Here is a 21070-nt window from a genome sequence, read left to right as displayed (position 1 = left end):
TTAAGTTAACCAAAATAATTATAAAGTGGACCTTGAATTCATTAAGAGTATCCGCCAATCGATTTCATCTAGATTTTAAAATTTACACACAAAATTCCATGATATTTTGTAACATCACAAAAATCAGATTTGCATTTCTTTGTTATTCAAAGAAATAGTTTTCAAAACACATTTTGGCTAAATTTTGCCAACCTGAAGTGGACATGTTAAATGGAATAAGATACTATATAGCTTCAGGCAAACTAAATATTCCAATATACAGAATGGAATTAGTCAGTTTTATCCAAAAGAATAAACACACATGGCTGAAAAAGACAGATGACCGGAACTTGTGTAAGAATTACCTCAGAAATGTTTTTGTCAGTTTCTTTTCTTTTTTCTTCCAGTTTCCTTTCAATACCTACAATTCCTACAGCCCTTATTCTTCCTGGCTGAAAATCAAAAGTAGAAAATAAAACATACAAAATAGGAAGGACACAATCTTTTGTAACCCACCACATTGTGTTTTCAATGACGGGAAAGGACCACAAAGAACCAAAGAAAAACAGCATACAACTCCATCTAGTTTCCTTTCAAAACATGGGTCAGTTTCTTGCTGTATATGACAATCTTCAAATCATTCTAAAGAAGCACCGAAGATACAATAAATGGCATATTTTACTTTTCATTTCAGATATAAATTAAATTTCCTATCCATTTTTGTTCTTTGGCAACCTATTATGTATGTATCAGATACTTAATAGGGTCTCAAAAACTACTTAAAAGTTTTGGTACTTGATAGTTATTGTACAAATTGCTTTTACACATATGAGCATCTGTTCACAGTTGGTGGTTAATTTAGACTGGCCTGGAAAATGTCACCAGTAGTATTTATTGTCAGTTCTCTTAGATGCCACACGGATTATGAACAACAGGATGAAGTCAGTGGAATCTAACTTCTACCACCCCAGGAATTACTTTGGTAAGTAGTAATTATTTTTTACTAAGTGTTTACTGTCTATGAGCACTAAGTTAGGTTCTATGAAAATAAATTTTTAATCAAATATCATTATTTTGTTTCTGGAAAGTTCTATAATCACAGATATCTTATTACTTAATGGAGATCCAAGTACAGAGCTGAAAACACTAGATTAAGAAACAGTTTTAAAAATACCTGTGGTCCTCTATTTGTTTGGAATGACTGGGAAACTGGCATATTCTCCCATCTTCTCTGTGTCATTTCCTCTGATAAACGCCTATAAAACTGGTATACACACAGATACACTTTAAATGAGTCAGTCAGGTTGTGGCATCCTCATTGAATTAATTGCTTAACATTTCTTTAGTTGAAAGGTCTAGTCAATCATCTGCAACAAGCCTAGAGTTCACAGAGACATCAAAGAAAATCAAAGGAAGTTCTCTTCTTGGATCAACTTCAGAAAGAATAAAGAAAAAAAAGAAGGAACTGACCTTCTATATAAAGCGAGCTATTCAACAAAGAGATGAGTGACAATGAAATAAATAGACTTACTTTAAACAATTCTGCCTATGTGGATTGTTTTCAACTTATAGTGAAACACAGTGCCAAGAAAAATATACAACCATTAACCATGAAGAAAGTTAAGAATAATTTTTCTAGTTAAAACGTGTAGTCAGAAATTGTGTGCCTCTGCTCACAAAAAAAATCAACTATATTTTTCACCTACAGTGAGATTGACTTCAGTTAGTGACTTATATTTACTTAGTGCCTATTGTTGTGAAGAGCACTGGGTGCAAAGCCATTGAAAAAGAACATAAATAAGTTATGACATCAATGGGAAGATAAAAACACACTAATAAATGTCTAAAAATATTTATATAGAAATTTATTAATCAGGACATATAAACTATATTCTAAAATTAATATGTAAGAATAAAGGGCTAATAACGACAGGACACTAACAAAAAATAGAGATTATTGTGGAGAAATTGAAAACCTCATAATTCTGAAGCTAAAGGGATTATGACAATGTGGTGTTAACATAATATGGTATTGGCACAGGAACAGAATAGCTCAGAAATGGAAAGGGACCAGTGCTTATATGTAAAAAAAAGAACCACTCAAGTGATTAGATTTGTTAGAGTTCATACACTGCCTTCAATTGGACTACATATACCACTGAAAACTTCACTAGTAGCCTAATGGCATGACTTGGCTTCCACTCTTTCCTTGTGACCACACTCCTGCTTCTTGTTCCCACTGTCACCCAAACTTCATATACTTTACTGATAAGACGTAAGCTATCAAAAATGTTATAAACATGTGGTGAAACCTATGTTGCCTACATCGTATTAACAATATGAAAACAATACTGCCTCCCATCGTATTAACAAACAACAAAAACATATGCAAGCACACATTTATGGCCCAATTTTATTCATATACTTACCTCAATCTGGCCATGTTCTTTGAAGGAGAGTTTGATGTAAGAGTTCTTACTACTCTGTAATGGACCAAGCTCTTTGTTAGGAGGAGCTGGATGAAGATGAACCACTATTTTAGCACTAAAGAAAAAGCAAATGTAATGTATTAAATTGCCTTTTAAAAATCACTAATTCTATTTTTATAATTTTTAATATATTTTAGGTCACTTTTAAAGTTCACATAGAAACAAAGACTATCCTTTCAAAGTTTGTGTTAATTCAGTATTAATGAACCTTTCAAAAATATCTCTACTTAAAACTTGCAAGCTATGTACAAAAATGTTCAAGTTAGTAGGTCTATAGATTAAATATAATGTGGTTTCAGGAAATAAGTTCAAAATAAATTTGCAATATTTGGGGTGGTTTATGATTTTGGTTTATGATTAGGGTTGTCCATCTACAGAGTCATCTACAGAGGTAAACTCAGGGCCTATAATTTCTGCCTAACCATAGTACCTTACTCATTTGAAAACAAAATGTGAAAACTTATCTATGGAATCCTTCCCAGTGGTCATAGTCACAGCCAGTCCTTGCAGCAGATTGGCCTGAAGGATAAATCCCTCCCATTGAGGTACCAACAGTAATCAAAGCTCAACTATAACAGGAGGGTGTACATATCCCACCGAGGGTAGGGGACGCAACTGGAGTGCCCAGCTCAGATGAACAGAGAGGCTGTGCCACTGGACCCTACAAGACACTCTATCAAGCCTGGGAGACATAGCAGCTCTACCTAATACACAGAAACAAACACAGGGAGGATGCCAAAATGAGAAGACAAAGAAACATATCCCAAATGAAAGAACAGAAGGAATCTCCAGAAAAAGAACTAAAAGCAAGCAAAGTACCAGATACAGAGTTCAAAGCAATGGTTATAAGGATGCTCAAAAAATTTAGGGAAAAACTAGTTGAACTTCGAGAGTACTTCAACAGCATAAAAAAGGACATGAAAACCATAAAAAAGAGCCAGTCAGAAGTGAAGGATATACTAACTGAAATAAAGAATAATTTAAAGGGACTCAACAGTAGAGTAGACAAAGCCAAGAATCAAATCAGCGATTTGGAATATAAGGATGCAAAAAATCACCCAATCAGAACAACAAAAAGAAAAAGGAATCCAAAAATATGAAGATAGTGTAAGGAGACTCTAGGACAACTTCAAGCATACTGACATTCACATCATGGGGGTGCCAGAAGGAGAAGAGAAAGAGCAAGAAATTGAAAACATATTTGAAAATATAATGACAGAAAACTTCCTTAAGCTAGTGAAGGAAATAGACATACAAGTCCAGGAAGTGAAGAGAGTCCCAAATAAGATGAACCCAAAGAGGCCTCTCCAAGACACAAAATAATTGAAATGCAAAAGGTTAAAGACAAAGAGAGAATCTTAAAAACAGCAAGAGAACAGACTTATCCTATATAATAAAAGGCTAATATGCAAATTGACCGAACGGCAGAATGACCCGTCACTATGATGTGCAATGACCATCAGGGGGCAGACCCTCAATGCAGGAGCTGCCCCCTGGTGTTCAGTGCACTCCCACAAGGGGAGCACCGCTCAGCCAGAAGCCAGGCTCACAGCTGATGAGCACAGCAGCAGTGGTGGAACCTCTATCGCCTCTGTGGCAGCGCTAAAGAACAGCAAGCAGAGCGGTAAAGAGCAGCAAGTAGGTGGGTGGTAAGGAGCAAGGGCTCCCAGACTGAGAGAGGGGGCAGGCCAGGCTGAGGGACACCCCCCCGAGTGCACAAATTTCGTGCACTGGGCCTCTAGTATATCTACAAGGGAGCTCCCATAAGACTGTCAGCTGATTTCTCAACAGAAACTTTGCAGGCCAGAAGGGAGTGGCAAGTAATATTCATTTTTATTTTTCTATAAAAAGCAAAGACCTATAACAAATATCACTCTAGACCAGGGGTCCTCAAACTTTTTAAACGGGGCCAGTTCACTGTCCCTCAGACCATTGGAGGGCCTGACTATAGTTTAAAAAAAAACTATGAACAAATTCCTATGCACACTGCACATATCTTATTTTGAGGTAAAAAAACAAAACGGGAACAAATACAATATTTGTATTTGCATGTGGCCCGCAGGCCGTAGTTTGAGGACCCCTGCTCTAGACAGAACCTAGCTGGAGAACCTAGAGACAGAACTTGTCTGGAGAACCTGGCTACAGAACCTGGCTACAGAACCTGGCTGGAGAAACTGGCTGGAGAACCTGGAGAGAACCCAACTATGCTGATCACTTGAACGCTGCCTCCATGTCACTCCTTCTTTGCCGACTCCGTCCACACCTTTGGGAACCCCTGGACCTGCTGGGGCTGGACCCCAACAGAGCCTCAGGGACAACTTCAAGTGTACCAACATTTGCATTATGGTGGTGCCAGAAAAAGAGAGAAAGCAAGATATTGAAAACCTATTTGAAGAAATAATGACAAAAAACTTCCCCTAACTGGTGAAAGAAAAAGACTTACTGGCACAAGTCCAGGAAGCACAGAGAATACCAAGAAAGAGGAACCCAAACAAGCCAACACCAAGACACATCATAATTAAAATGCCAAGGGCAAAAGACAAAGAGAGAATCTTAAAAGCAGCCAGAGAAAAGCAGTTAGTTACCTACCCATTTGACTGTCAGCTGATTTCTCAAAAGAAACTATGCAGGCCAGAAGGGAGTGGCAAGAAATATTCAAAGTGATGAAAAGCGAGGACTTACAACCAAAATTATTCTACCCAGCAAAGCTCTCATTTAGAATTGAAGGTCAGATAAAGAACTTCACAGACAAGAAAAAGCTAAAGGAGTACATCACCACCAAGCCAGTATTACATGAAATGTTGAAGGGTATTCTTTAAGAAGAGAAAGAAGAAGAAAAAGATAAAAAAATATGAGCAATAAAAAGGCAATAAATACATATCTATCAACAAGAAAAAAAAAACAAAACAAAACAAATATCACTCTACCCAGCAAAGCTATCATTTAGAATTGAAGGACATATAAAGAGCTTTACAGACAAGAAAAAGCTAAACGCGTTCATTACCATCAAACCAGTATTATACGACATGAAATGTTAAAGGGTCTCCTTTAAGAAGAAGGAGGAAAAAAATATGAATAAATATGTATCTATCAATAAATTAATCTAAAAAACAAAACAAAATAAATAAGCAGACCAGAAACAGACTCATAGATAAAGAGAACATTTTGAAGGTTGCCAGATGGGAGGGGGTTGGAGGGACGGATGAAAAGAGTGAGGGGATTAAGTAGTAAAAATTGGTTGTTACAGAATAGTCATCAGGATGTAAAATAAAGTACAACACAGGGAATCTACACTAATAAAAGAGAAAGATGCAAATTGACTGTACCTTTGTGACGCCCACCAGCCAGTTAGGAGTATGCAAATTAACCCAACAAAGATGGTGGGTTAATTTGCATACACAGGCACTGAGTGGCCGGAGCAGGCATTCCACACTGCCCCCAGCCACTCTGGGCCTCTGGGCAGCGTGGGAAGGCAGAAAGGTGGCTCCCGGTCGGAGCGACAGCAGTGCTGGCAGCCAGGGGAAGGAAGGCCCATTCTTGCACGAATCTTCGTGCATCAGGCCTCTAGTATAGTCAATAATATTCTAATAATTATGTATGGTGTCAGATGGGTACTAAATTTATTGGAATGATTATTTAGTAAGTTATATAATGTCTAAATCACTGGAGTGTATACTGGAAACTAATATAATATGTCAACTGTAATTGATAAATAAAAATGATTTTAAATATTTTTTTAAAAACTTATCTCTGTAAAACTGGCCAGCAGACATTTTATTAAAACACCATCCATAGCTAACATTCTATACTGTCATTTTTGGAAAATGCCACTTGATCAACAGTATGACCTAGAAAAATATTCAATAGCAAAAACATTTTTCAAAACAGTGCTGCTCTAGGAACACAAATTACCATCATCTTTATGACTACCATTATCTTCTATGCTATTAAAAATACCACTACATTTGTTCAGTTTTATGTATTTTTTTTCTTTTTTTTCCCAACCTGCTCAATAAACAATATTCTTCTATAAAGATTAGCAAAATCAAAAGACTTAGCCAAAATATCTTGGATATCTAGCTTAAAGCTTTTTCCTTTATGTCCACAGTACAGATTCACCTATTATGCAATTTAACTTTGTTTAGGCCCAGGTGGTTACATAAATATCACTGTGAAATACCATGTGTGGGGCCTCCTCAATTTAACAAATGTTTTGTTTAGTGAACTGGGGCCAATTTGTAAGGACTCTTCATCTATTCCTTTGTGGTGAATATCTTTAAGTGCAATAAGCAAACAAACTGTGTAAGCAGCCTGGCCAGCATGGCTCAGTGATTGAACGTCGACCTATAAACCAGAAGGTCACGGTTTGATTCCCAGTCAGGGCACGTGCCTGGGCTGCAGGCTTGATCCCCAGTGGGGTATAAGGGGTGCAGGAGGCAGCCAGTCAATGATTCTCTCTCATCATTCAGTTTCTATCTCTCTCTCCCTCTCTCCCTCTCCCTCTCTCCCTCTCCCTTCTTCTCTGAAATCAATAAAAAAAAATTTTTTTTTAACTGCAAGCAGAACCACAGGACTGTTTGAAATGAACTGCCAACTAGAGCAACTAAACTATGACCATTGGGATAGGGTGACTGAGCAAAAGCATTATATAATCTTTAAAACTAAAAAGACCTGAGTCCTGCTATCAGATTTTGTCAAATGAAACCTAATGAAAAGCTAAAATATTATGATACAACATGAAGTTTAAAAATTCCAAAGTTAGCATAAAAGATTCAAGCAAATTTTTTCACCTATTCATTTCTTGAGTCATTCAATATCATATTTCATTAAGTTTAAAATCCACCAAATCAAAGAAGCATCTTGGGTTCTTTGTTAAAGGATGAAAATATGCATACATCTTTGAATCAATAAGATATGATAAATATTTGGGGCAGGGGGAGCTAGAAACTATAGAGAATATTTGAAAAAAGTTAACTTGGCAAATTATTAAATTCCTCCTCACTGGAGATGTTTAAAAATAAGACACTAATATGAAGGTAACTATTTTGAATATATTTGTTACAGTTTTGATTTCCTTATAACACCGCAGAGGAAAATTCAAATAATCTAAAAGACTCTTAAAGTTTTACTTTGTAGAACTTAAAAAGAAAACCAACATATACAAATATCAAATGCTGTACAACTGAAACTAATATAATGTTGTATGTTAATTATACCTCAATAAAAAAATAAAATAAATTTTAAAGAAAGAACATATAAGATGGAAAGAAGTGACAAGGGGCAAAACATAAATTAGAGAAATAGCCTACTCTAAAAATAAATACCTTATTACTCTTTAAAATGTTGGTTAGTTTCTTTTATGTCAGGTAAGCAATCTTTTAGGCTAGCTACATTATAATTAAGGCATACATTGCATTTCCAGTGAAGTTCAGCACTTATTTAACATCTATTAAAGTATCTAACTATGCTAAAGCTAAAAATGGGCCCATGTGGAAAAAAATTCCTCATCAGCAATATCTGTTCATAAGTTGACCTCAATTACATACACTTAAACTATAAAGCCAGAATTCTGTATATCCTTGAGTAAACAGAAACATTTTAACCTGTGGTTTTAAACCAGGGCAGCCACATCTGATTTGCCTGGGACAGTCCCATTTTATGCTTGACTGGTCCAATTATAAACAGCACTCCCATTACTTATAAATGTCCCAATCTGGACAATAAATATTATGATACCGTAACACTGATATATCAAAAATATAAGTGAGAAACTTAATGATCAACTAGAAATAGGAGCAAAATCAGTTCCTTTCTTCATTTCTGATTTTAAGTACTAAATAAGATACATAGACATTTAAAAGTAAATGTCTGTGGAAATATATACAATGACAACTGGACCACATTTATTTATTATGATCCACGGATATTATAGCAAACCTTAGTACTTGATTCATGCTTTAAGAATGACTTCCATTTATCAATGAGCTTAAGGTAGGATAATACCTTCCTAGGGGAACTCCTGATCAAGGACAGTTATTTATAAAGCCCCCAAACACAATCATTAGATTCATGTCCCCATATGTAGTCATGGCACGGCAGTAAATTAACTAAATTAATGATAATAGCTTGAATGGAAATGTATTTTGTGAATAAAAACTATAATTTACAGACCTTACCTTTTCCCAATTCCAGCCGCCTGTTCTTCAATGAACACAATTTGAGAAAGAGGAATAGCCATGCAGCATTCCTAGGAGGAAATCAATAGAAAATATGACTCATAAGACCAGTCAGAAATCCTTGTTTTATAGCACTTAATAGAATGTCAAATACCTTTAAGGTACTTAATAGTAAAAACAATAAATAATAATTATGTTACTTTATTCCTTAAATAAATTTAAGGAATAACTGAATGAAAGCAATGCTATGGTGGCATTTTACTACGTGGAAAAACATAAGATTTTAAAAACAGCTATAACTACCTTTGTTTTCACAGTAGGTACATTTTTAAAACATAATATTTATATGCAACTTCTTACATATACTATAGTCTTTTTTTTTAATATGTTTTTATTGATTCAAGAGAATAAGGGACAGGGATAGAGACAGAAACATCAATGAAACAGACACATCACTGATCGGCTGCCTCCTCTACGCCCTCCACCGAGGATCGAGCCCACAACCCAGGCATGTGTCCTGACTGGAAATCAGTGACTCTCGGTTCATGGGTTGATGTTGAATCACTAAGCCACACCAGAGCTAGGCTATAATATGTTCTTACATAGAAAACAAAAAATAAAACAGGTAAATCAAAACAAAGATAGTGTTATTCATTTTCCTTTATAATTTCCTACTAGAGGCCCGGTGCACAAAATTCTTGCAGAGGGGGGGTGGTCCTTCAGCCCTGCATGCACCCTCTCCAATCCGGGACCCCTCAGAGGACGTCTGACTGCCAAGGACATCCTCCTCAACTGGCAGTCGGATATCCTTCTCTCAATCCGGGACCACTGGCTCCTAACTGCTCACCTGCCTACCTGCCTGATCGCCCCTAACCACTCTGCCTACCTGCCTGATCGCCCCTAACTGCTCTCACTGGCCTGATCACACCTAACTGCTCCCCCTACCAGCCTGATCACCCCTAACTGCTCTGCCCTGTCGGCCTGATTGCCCCTAACTGCTCTCCCCTGTCAGCCTGATCACCCCTAACCACCTCTGCCTTGGCCCCCGCCACCGTGGCTTTGCCGGAAGGACGTCCGGAACGACATCCGGAAGACATCTGGTCTAATTAGCATGTTACCCTTTTATTAGTATAGATAGTTCACTCACCCACCCAAAATTTTAAACAGAAAATAGTAATATAGCTTTCCTTTATTAGTAAATTTAATTTTTTAATTATTATAAATGAATGGCATTCAATGGCTGGTTTAAGGATTTCTAAATTTGCCTCTTTATATGATAATCAAAAAATTATACTAAGATTAACTTATAAACATACAGTTTAAAGACACCTATCCCTCCAAAAAAAATTTTTTTCTTGAGTGTATATTTCTTTTAAAAGAGTTAGAAAACATTAATAGTTCTAAGGCATGCATTATCAACAACAGAAATATCACCACTAAAGGGACAAAATTGGATCTTGGGAACCAAAAAGAGTCTTATATTTTGCAATGGTTAGTGACCTTTCAAAGAGCCTCAGTATAGTATACAGTTTACCTGTGATATTAAAATTTCATGGAGAGACAGCAATTATAAAAATAATGTAGAAGACATTGTTTATTATACCGGCAACACTGAAATTTATTCACAAACACAAATACTTTCAAGTTCTTTGGAATAAAGACATCAGCTCTACTAGCATACACATAACTTGTTCTCCCTTCCTAGAAATGAAAAAACAGGAGTTTCTCCTCTTGCTGAGTGACTTAGAGGCTGTTTTTCTCAATATCTGGGTAAAAGCATGCACTTCCCAGCAGACCCATCCTCCTGATTCTCAAAAGCAATCAGAGAGCTGGGTTGTTTTGAGGATGAATGAGGCTTTTCAAGGACCCCTAAAAACTGATGGGAGAATTATTCCTGTTACACATGGAACATTCAGGTATGAGGTAGGATCTGACGGGTATTTTAAAAACAGGAGTCATCATGATTCTCTATTCAGTAACTACAGACTTTTCTGGAGCTGAATGAGGGACAACACCATAACCCCTCTATGTGCACTCCATTCAGACAGATCATATGGGACACACACTCTAATAACGTTCTGAAATTAAAAATTTGCTGCATCTATTTATAGTTTGCCAAGAAGGAAGAAAAAGAAGAAAAACTTCAGTGATTTAAAACCTAGAACAGATGTAAAAAACTGTATCTTACATGATTTCTCTGATCTCTCCAAATTAATCGATGTGTACTAAGAAGGAGGGTCCCAGCATCAAATTTTATCTAGAAAGACAAGATCATCACATAATATTAATAACGTATCACTCAATGTGGTCCAGTTGTTCTTCCACACAAATTATACAATAGTAAGTTTTTCACACATAAATATTTTAGAATTTGGCTTATCACAAATTAAAGAGAAACAATGCTACACACTTCATAAGCTATATATACAGCCTTGCTAAAATTAGGAAAAAATTGCAAACAACCTTGATGTGCAACAATAAGAGAGTGGTTAAATCAAGTATGGAACATTCCTAACATGGACTCTATACAGAGGTTAAAAAGAATAATGAGGTACAACTTCACAGACTGCCATGGAACTCTTAAGACATAGAGTTAGTGGGCTGAAAAGCAACTTACAGCATATTACACATGATAGATAGATAGATGATAAATAGATAGACAGACACACAAACATAATCTCCACATTCCTCAAACTACAGACATATACATAAAAGTAGTAGAAAAAGGTCTACATGGCATACTTGCTGGTCTATTAACAATGATTATCTCAAAAAAAGTATGAAGGAGTAGGGAGAAGCAAAGGGCCCTTTTTTAAAACTTCACTATTTATTGAATTTTTTTAAATATATTTTATTGATTTTTTACAGAGAGGAAGGGAGAGGGATAGAGAGTTAGAAACATTGATGAGAGAGAAACATCGATCAGCTATCTCCTGCACACCTCCTACTGGGGATGTGCCCGCAACCAAGGTACATGCCCTTGACCAGAATCGAACCTGGGACCCTTCAGTCCGCAGGCCGACGCTCTATCCACTGAGCCAAACTGGTTAGGGCGTGATTGAATTTTTTTCATGAGTTTGGATTCATGTGTAACACTCATATAATTTTTAGAAATAATTTTTAAATACTAAGAAAATCTAGAAATAGACACAAACACATAAAAAGTAAGTGTGAATGAAGATTCAACCAGTAGCACTGGGACAAGTGGGTTGCCCAGTAGGAAAAAACAATAAACATAAAGTTGGATTTATACCTAACATACTGCACCAAAATAAATACAGGATGGATCAGATATCTGAGTTTAAAAATATATATAAAAGCAATGCCAAGCTGAACCGGTTTGGCTCAGTGGGTAGAGCGTTGGCCTGTGGACTGAAGGGTCCCAGGTTTGATTCCGGGCAAGGGCATGTACCTTGGTTTCGGGCACATCCCCACTGGGGGGTGTGCAGAAGGTGGCTGATTGATCTCTCTCATCGATGTTTCCAACTCTCTATCCCTCTCCCTTCTTCTCTGTAAAAAATCAATAAAATATATTAAAAAAAAAAAAAAGCAATACCAAAAAATCATGAGAGAATTTTTAAAATAATCTCAGAGTGGAGAAGGTCTTTGTAAGAAAAACACTAAACCAATTAGCATTAGAGGAAAAGATTGATAAATTCAACTATACAAACATGTACGCACACAAATTCTTCATGGAAAAACCCACCAAGGGCAAAGTTAGCAGACTGAGAAAAATAATTGTAACTCCTATCAGAGACAAAGGGCTAATTTCCTTAAAATATAAAGAACTCTTACAAATCAATGAGAACATTGCCTGTTTCTCTAATGGATTACAGGCTAAGGCTATTAACAGGAAGTCCACAGAAAAGGAACCACAAATAACACATTAGTAGGATTTACCTTATTTCATCAATTTTAAATGCACATCCCTTATACACACATTTTAATAAGTATGCATCTTATAATCAATGGCTTCTTAGAAATTTTCAAATACAATAAGTACATAAAGATGCCCAACCCCATTGATAAGGAAAAGGCAAATTAAGGCAATATCAAGATACCCTTTCGTCCATGAGATTGGCAGAGACCCAAAGTTTCATAAGATTGTGTTGGTGAATTGTTGGGGAAATAAGCATTTGCACACGTAGCTGGGAGGCTAACCTTTCAGGAGGGCAGTGTATTAATATCTGTCAAAAGTACAAATACCTATGTATTCCACATACAAATGCCTATGTAGCACAGCTCTCTAGAATGATGCACTGGTGGCCTCTAATGGGGAATTGGATGCCAAAGAGACAGGGTAGGAGGGAGACTTTTACTTTATACTTGCTGTGGGTTTTTAATTTTTATCATGAAATTTTTGTCATCTACTCAAAACACAAATGTAAACGTGTTTTTTAAAACTAGAATACACTGCCGAAACCGGTTTGGCTCAGTGGATAGAGCGTCGGCCTGCGAACTGAAAGGTCCCAGGTTCGATTCCGGTCAAGGGCATGTACCTGGGTTGCGGGCACATCCCCGGTGGGGGGTGTGCAGGAGGCAGCTGATCGATGTTTCTCTCTCATCAATTTTCTAGCTCTCTATCTCTCTCCCTTTCTCTCTGTAAAAAAAATCAATAAAATATATTTTTTAAAAAATAAATAAATAAAATAAAATAAAATAAAACTAGAATACAGAGCTTCTTATCAAGATGGCAGAGCATGTAAATACCATATTTTTATCTTCTCATAACCACATCAAAATTACAAATAAACTACAGAATAACCATCATTGATATCTTCCTGAAGTCTAGCTGAACAGAAGTCCTAAAGCTAAGGACATACAGAAGAAGCAACATCCAGACTGGTAAGAAGGATAGAGAGGTAGACAATGCTGGTCTCACACCCATGTGTGTTGGCTAAAAATCAGAAGTGATATCTTGGCTGTGAGAGGTGGAGGGCCCCCTGAAGAGCAAGGGGTTCCAGGCCTCCCAGCCCATGGTTCCAGTGCTGGTTAAAGAAGTCCCCCCAACTTCTGTGAAAACCAGCAGGGATTGTGGCTGAGTGGGATGGAGGGCTGCTGGAGTCCCAGGAGGTCCTCTTAAAGGGCTCACACAGACTTACTCACTGACTGACCGGCTCACTCTGAGCTCCAGCACTGGGTGGCAGCTTGAAAGGTGCCAGGACATATGGGGAGGAGGTAAATCATCTGGCTTCAGGGCAAGGGCTAGAGGGGCAGCTTTCTCCCAGACAAAGTGCTGGCAGAAAAGCCACTGTTCCTTTGCTGAGCCCTCCTCCTGTCAGCACAGGAGGGTGCCATATCTGAGTCTCCATTAACCTGGCTAACACTGTTTCCCAGGCCTGGTGATTACCTGAGACACCCAACCCACCCAACTTTTAGGCCCACCCAAGCCACTTCCAATGGCTTTTCCATACAACCAACCTCTCTTGGCTCATGGTGCAGACCTTCCTAAAATTTCTCAAAGGTTCAAAAACACTTAACAAGCAGCACCTGGCCTCACCACGTTACAGAACTCTTGCTAAATAGTCCGAAACCCAGCACCAGTGGCAGCCAGCCTCAATTTGAAGCTCAGCATCTCACAGGCACCTCCAACCTCAGCACAAGTGGCAATCATCTGCAAATCACTTTGTAGCTCATCAGGTGGTCCCGAGCAGGGCATAGGCAGCAGCTGACCTTGGCCTACACCTCCTGGGAGGCCCCAGAAAAAGTACAACCAGTGGACAGCTTCAGACCATACCAGAGTACCATCAAACCACCTCCATGAGCGACTCAAGGGGCAGACTCGAACGGCACCAAAGCCCCACTGAAGCAAGTTCTCCATGAAATCTGCCTCTGCACAGCAGTTCCTACGCTATAGTTATGGCCGGTCCTCACAGCTGATCTGCCTGGGGGTCAATCCCTCCCAGTGATGTGTCACCAGCAATCAAGGCTCAACTACAACAGGAGGGTGCTCAGAGCCCAAATGGGGTGGTGAGAGGGGACTGCGCACCTGGAACACCCAGCTTGAGTGACGGGGAGCCCTGTGCCACTGGGTCCTACAGGACAACTACTACATAGAGCAGTGATGGCGAACCTATGACACGCGTGTCAGAGGTGACACGAGAACTCATTTTTTGGGTTGATTTTTCTTTGTTAAATGGCATTTAAATATATAAAATAAGTATCAAAAATATAAATTGAGAAACCAAGATGGAGGCATAGGTAAACACCAGAGTTTGCTGCCTCAAACAACCACTTCAAAAATACAACTAAAAGATGGAACAGACATCATCCAGAACCACAGGAAAGCTGGCTGAGTGGAAATTCTACAACTAGAAGGAAAGAGAAAAGCATACCGAGACTCAGAGGAGGCGCAGTGCGGAAGTAAAATGCTAAGGTACATAGACGGACACGGAGCGGGCTGGCGGCTGAGGGCGCAGTTGTTGTTTTCAATGGGGAGGGATCTCAGGCTCTGAGCTCCAGTTCTGGGTGAGTCTCTGGGGACCCAGACTCATACGGGAGAAGCAGGACTGTCTGGCATCGGTCGGAACTCGAGGGCAGCTTTCTCTCGGAGGGGCTTGCAGTGATTGCCGAGACATTGAGAAGTGGGGCCTCTGAGAGCAGCCATAACTGCTAGCCCCACCCTGTTGATCCCGTGGGACCCACCCTGCCCAAGCCCTGCAGGGAGACTTTTGCTGGATAGCCTAAGGCAGAGGCTAGATTAGCACCTCCCTAGAGATCTAGGAGCCAGTGTACCCAGAGGTCAGAGTGGAACCATCCAGTTTGCAGCTCCGTGGAACCATAAAGGACACACTCAGGGGGCAGACTCAGTGAGCACCAAAGCCCCATTGAAGCAAGTCTTGCCTGGAGGGGTGTCTCCAGCACAGAAGTTCTCCCACTGCAGCCACAGCTGATTCTCACAGCCAATTGGCCTGGGGGTCAATTCCTCCCAGTGATACCTACAACAATCAAGGCTTAACTACAACAAGACTGTGCACAAAGACCACAAGGGGGTGCAACAAGAGTGTCCTCCTCAGGCAACTGGGGAGGCTGAACCACTGGGCCCTAGACGACACTTAGCACAGAAAAACACTTTATCAACACAGGAAAGCATAAAAAATGCGGAGACAAAGAAAAAGGACACAAATGACAGAAATGGAGGAAAGCAAACTACTGGATATAGAGTTCAACACCACACTTTTAAGGTTTTTCAAGAATTTTCTAGAAACTGCCGATAAACTTAATGAGACCTAAAAGAAATCTAATGAGACCCTCGAGGTTGTGATAAAGGACCAACTAGAAATTAAGCATACACTGACTGTAATAAAGAATATTATACAGACTTCCAACAGCAGACTAGAGAATCGCAAGAATCAAGTGAAAGATTTGAAATACGAAAAAGCAAAAATCACCCAACTGTTTCACCAAAATGAAAAAAGAATCCAAAACTACGAAGATAGTGTAAGGAGTCTCTGGGACAGCTTCAAGCGTACCAACATCCGAATTATAGGGGTGCCAGAAGAAGAGAGAGAGCAAGATATTGAAAACCTATTGGAAGAAATAATGACAGAAAACTTCCCCTACCTGGTGAAAGAAATAGACTTACAAGTCCAGGAAGCGCAGAGAACCCCAAACAAAAGGAATCCAAAGAGGACCACACCAAGACACATCATCATTAAAATGCCAAGAGCAAAATACAAAGAGAGAATCCTAAAAGCAGCAAGAGAAAGAAAGTCAGTTACCTACAAGGGAGTACCCATACGACTGTCAGCTGATTTCTCAACAGAAATTTTGAAGGCCAGAAGGGAGTGGCAAGAAATATTCAAAGTGATGAATGCCAAGAACCTACAACCAAGATTTCTTTACCCAGCAAAGCTATCATTCAGAATTGAAGGTCAGATAAAGAGCTTCACAGATAAGGAAAAGCTAAAGGAGTTCATCACCAACAAACCAGTATTATATGAAATGCTGAAAGGTATCCTTTAAGAAGAGGAAGAAAAAGAAGAAGGTAAAGATACAAATTATGAACAACAAATACACATCTATCAACAAGTGAATCTGAAAATCAAGTGAATAATCTGATGAACAGAATAAACTGGTGATTATAATAGAATCAGGGGCATAGAAAGAGAGTGGACTGACTATTCTTGGGGGGGAAAGGGGTGAGGGGAATGTGGGAAGTGACTGGACAAAAATCGTGCACCTATGGATGAGGACAGAGGGTGGGGAGTGAGGGAGGAGGGTGGGGTGGGAACTGGGTGGAGGGGAGTTATGGGGGAAAAAAAGAGGAACAAATGCAATAATCTGAACAATAAAGATTTAATTAAATATATATATATATATATATATATATATATATATATATATATAAATATAAATCTTTGTTTTACTATGGTTGCAAATATCAAGAAATTTCTATATGTGACACAGCACCAGAGTTAAGTTAGGGTTTTTCAAAATGCTGACACGCCGAGCTCAAAAGGTTTGCCATCACTGACATAGAGCAACTTCACCAAGACAGGGAGGTGTGGCAGCTGTATCTGACATAGAAAGAAACACAGGAAGGCAGGCAATGTGAAAAAACAAACAGGTCCCAAATGAAAGAACAAATCAAAACTCCACAAAATGAACTAAACAAAATGAAGACAAGAAATCTACCAGATAAAGAGTTCAAAGAACCAGTTATAGGGTGCTCAATGATCTCAGTGAGAACTTCAACAAAGAAATAGGAAACATAAAAATGAAGATAGAAAACATAAAAAAAGAACCAGTCAAAAATGAAGAATACATTAGAGGGACTCAATAGTAGATTAGATAAAGTAGAGGATCAAATCAGCAATATCTACACTAATAAAAGACAAACATGCAAATTGACCGTACCTTCGTTATGCCTTAAGCCACGCCCATCAGCCACTCAGTGCAACTATATGCAAATTAACCCAACCAAGATAGTGGCTGGCAGCCACGGAGCTGGAGCAAGCAGGAGGCTTGGTTGCTCCAGTGATTGAGGAAGCCAAGGTTCCCACCTGCCATGGCTGGCTCTCAGCTCCACTCAAGGCAACAAAGTTTCAATTATAGAAGGTAAATAAACCCCAGATACCTGCTTTCCGCCCACCGTGGCCACGGAGCTGGAGCAAGCAGGAGGCTTGGATTGCCCTGGCGATGGAGGAAGCCAAGCTTCCCGCCCGCTCTGGCCGGCTCTGAGCTCCACTCAAGGCTACAAAGTTTCAATTATAGAAGGTAAATAAATCCCAGAATAAAAAGAAAAAAGAAAAGAAGGAGAGTCTGGGAGCTTCCGTCGCTGGGGGGCTTGGCCAGCCTGAAAATGGCCCTCAGCCCCTCACCCAGACTGACCAGGCACCCCAGTGGGGACCCCCCACCCTAAAGGGGGTGTGGCCAGCCTGCAAACAGCCATCAGCCCCTCACCCAGGCTGGCCAGGCAACCCAGCGGGACCCCCCACCCTGATCCAGGACACCCTTCAGGGCAAACCAGCCGGCCCCCACCCATGCATCAGGCCTCTATCGTATATAGTAAATGGGTAATATGCAAACTAACCCTAACAGCAGAAGGACTGGGAATGACTGACCACTATGACACACACTGACCAGCAGGGGGCAGACGCTCAATGCAGAAGCTGCCCTCTGGTGGTCAGGGCGCTCTCACATGGGAGGAGCTCTGCTCAGCCACAAGCCAGGCTGATGGCTGCCAGTACAGCGGTGGTGGCTGGAGCCTCTCCTGACTCCTTAGCAGCACTAAGGATGTCCGACTGCAGCTTAGGTCTGCTCCCTGCTGGTAAGTGGACATCTCCTGAGGGCTGCCAGGCTGCCAGAGGGATGTCTGACTGCCAGCTTGGGCCCGATTCCCCAGGGAGCAGGCCTAAGCCAGCAGGTGGACATCTTCCGAGGGGTCCCAGACTGCAAGAGGGCATAGGCCGGGCTGAGGGACCCCCCCCCAAGTGCACAAATTTTTGTTCCCTGGGCCTCTAGTGTGTGTGTGTGTGTGTGTGTGTGTGTGTGTGTGTATATATATATATATATTAGGGGCCCGGTGCACGAAATTCGTGCACTGGGTGTGTGTGTGAGGGGGGGAGTGTCCCTCAGCCCAGCCTGCCCCCTCTCACATACTGGGAGCCCTCAGGCGTTGACCCCCATCACCCTCCGATCGCCTGATCGGCCCCTTGCCCAGGCCTGACGCCTCCGCCAGAGGTGTCAGGCTTGGACAGGGGACCCCCATCTCTCCCCGATCACTGGCTCTGGCCCCCGCCCAGGCCTGAGGCCTCTGGCCCAGGAATCATGCCTGGGCAGGGGACCCCCATCTCCCTCTGATCGCTTGCTCCACCCCTCGCCCAAGCCTGACGCCTCTGACCCAGGCTTCAGGCCTGGGCAAGGGGACCATCATATCCCTCCAATCCCCGGCTCCGCCCCCCCACCCAGGCCTGATGCCTCAGCCAGAGGAGTTGACCCTCATCACCCTCCAATCACCAATCACCGGATTGGCCCCTTGACCAGGCCTGAGGCCTCCGGCAGAGGTGTCAGGCCTGGGCAGGGGACCCCCAGCTCCCCGCGGTTGCAGGCTCCGCCCCTGCCCAGGCCTAACGCCTCTGGCCTAGGCCTCCGGCCCAGGCAGCGGGGACCTGCAGTGGCAGCGGGGGGCGCCGCGATCGTGGGCTTCGCTTTAGGCCCAGGCAAGGGACCCCTAGCTCCTGGGACTGCCAGCTTCGACCGTGCCCAGCTCCCATCGCTGGCTCCACCCCTACTTCCTGCTATCACTGGCCAGGGCGGCAAAGGTGCCTGATTCTCCAATCATGGCTAGGGGGCAGGGCAAAGGCGGCCCCAGGGCCGCCTTTGCCCTGCCCCCCAGCTCTTAGCTCCCCCCTGGGTTTCCGATCACTGTCAGTGGCAGGGGGCTTCTTCCTGCTTTCCCTTTCGCCTCCCTGCATTGTGCCTACATATGCAAATTAGCTGCCATCTTGTTGGCAGTTAACTGCCAATCTTAGTTGGCAGTTAACTGCCAATCTTAGTTGGCAGTTAATTTGCATATAGCCCTGATTAGCCAATGAAAACGGTATCACCATACACCAATTACCATTTTTCTCTTTTATTAGTGTAGATAAGCCTAAGCAACCGTTTACGATCAATCATCTGGTTGTTATGATGCGCACTGACTACCAGGGAGCAGACACTCAATGCAGGAGCTGCCCCCTGGTGGTCAGTGCACTCCTGCAGCCAAACTCCTGTGGTCCCTCCCCCTGGCCAGCCAGCCCCAATTAGGACTGGGCAAGACAGCCCCGATTGGCCCTGATCACTGGCCAGGCTGAGGGACCCCACCCATGCACAAATTTGTGCACTGGGCTTCTAGTTTAGAACATAAGTTAGAAGAAAACATGCAATCAAAACAGAAAAAAAAAATCCAAAAAATGAGGACAGTTAAAGGGTTTCTGGGACAACATTAAAGATACCAACATTCTCATCATGGGGATACCAGAAGGAGAAAAGAGAGCAAAAATAGGAATAAAAAATTTTTGAAGAAAAAGATCAAAAATAGGAATAATAAAATAACAATAAAAATATCTATCAACCATTACTTTAAATGTAAATTGATTAAATGCTCCAATCAAAAGATATAGTATCTCAACAGATAAAAACAAGACTCTTAAATATGCTGCCTACAAGATACTTACTTCAGATTAAAAAAACACACACACACCGACTTAAAGTAAAGGGAAAGGGAAAGAAGAAGATATTTCATGAAAATGGAAACGAGGAAAAGAAGAGAAAAAGCTAGGGGAGCAATATTTTTACCAGACAAAATAGACTTTAAAACAAGAGACAAAAAGGACCCAGCAATTTCACTTTTGGGTATTTATCCAAAGAAACCCAAAACACTAAATCAAAAGATATATGCATCCATATGTGCACTGCAGTATTATTTACAATAGCAAAGATATGGAAGCAACCTACGTGCCCATCAATAGATAAATGGATAAAGAAGTGGTGCATATATACAACGGAATATTATTCAGCCATAAAAAAAATGAAACCTTGCCATCTGCACCAATATGGGTGGACCCAGAGGGTATTGTGCTGATTAAAATAAGTCAGACAGCCCTAACCGGTTTGGCTCAGTGGACAGAGCGTTGGCCTGTGGACTGAAGGGTGGGTCCCAGGTTCAATTCCGGTCAAGGGCATGTACCTTGGTTGCAGGCACATCCCCAGTAGGAGGTGTGCAGGAGGCAGCTGGTCAATGTTTCTCTCTCATCAATGTTTCTAACTCTCTATCCCTCTCCCTTCCTCTCTGTAAAAAATCAATAAAACATATTTTTAAAAAAATAAGTCAGACAAAGACAAATGTCATGATTCCATTAATATGTGGAATCTAAAAAGCAAAATAAAAAAACAAGCAAAACAGAAATAGACTCATAGATACAGAGAATATTTTTATGGTTG

General features: G+C 40.8%; 1 protein-coding gene across 3 annotated transcripts in view; it reads right to left on the bottom strand.

Moving 5' to 3' along the window:
• Positions 1-21070, bottom strand: part of VPS36 (vacuolar protein sorting 36 homolog) — a 46267-nt gene that overhangs the window by 16754 nt on the left and 8443 nt on the right. For 2 of the 3 annotated variants that reach the window (XM_081082819.1, XM_081082820.1), the window contains exons 2-6: positions 10833-10901; positions 8645-8715; positions 2409-2523; positions 1154-1243; positions 345-431 (exon numbers count right to left, since the gene is read on the bottom strand). In XM_081082819.1, coding sequence (XP_080938945.1) covers positions 345-431; positions 1154-1243; positions 2409-2523; positions 8645-8715; positions 10833-10901 — 432 coding nt within the window. The remainder of the gene's footprint in view (positions 1-344; positions 432-1153; positions 1244-2408; positions 2524-8644; positions 8716-10832; positions 10902-21070) is intronic. The other variant, XM_081082821.1, reaches the window with a different exon arrangement.

Source organism: Myotis nattereri (assembly GCF_964212035.1).
Source record: "Myotis nattereri genome assembly, chromosome: 2".
Classification (NCBI taxonomy): domain Eukaryota; kingdom Metazoa; phylum Chordata; class Mammalia; order Chiroptera; family Vespertilionidae; genus Myotis; species Myotis nattereri.
Note: the sequence above shows the minus strand (reverse complement) of the source record. Positions and strands in the feature narration are given on the sequence as shown.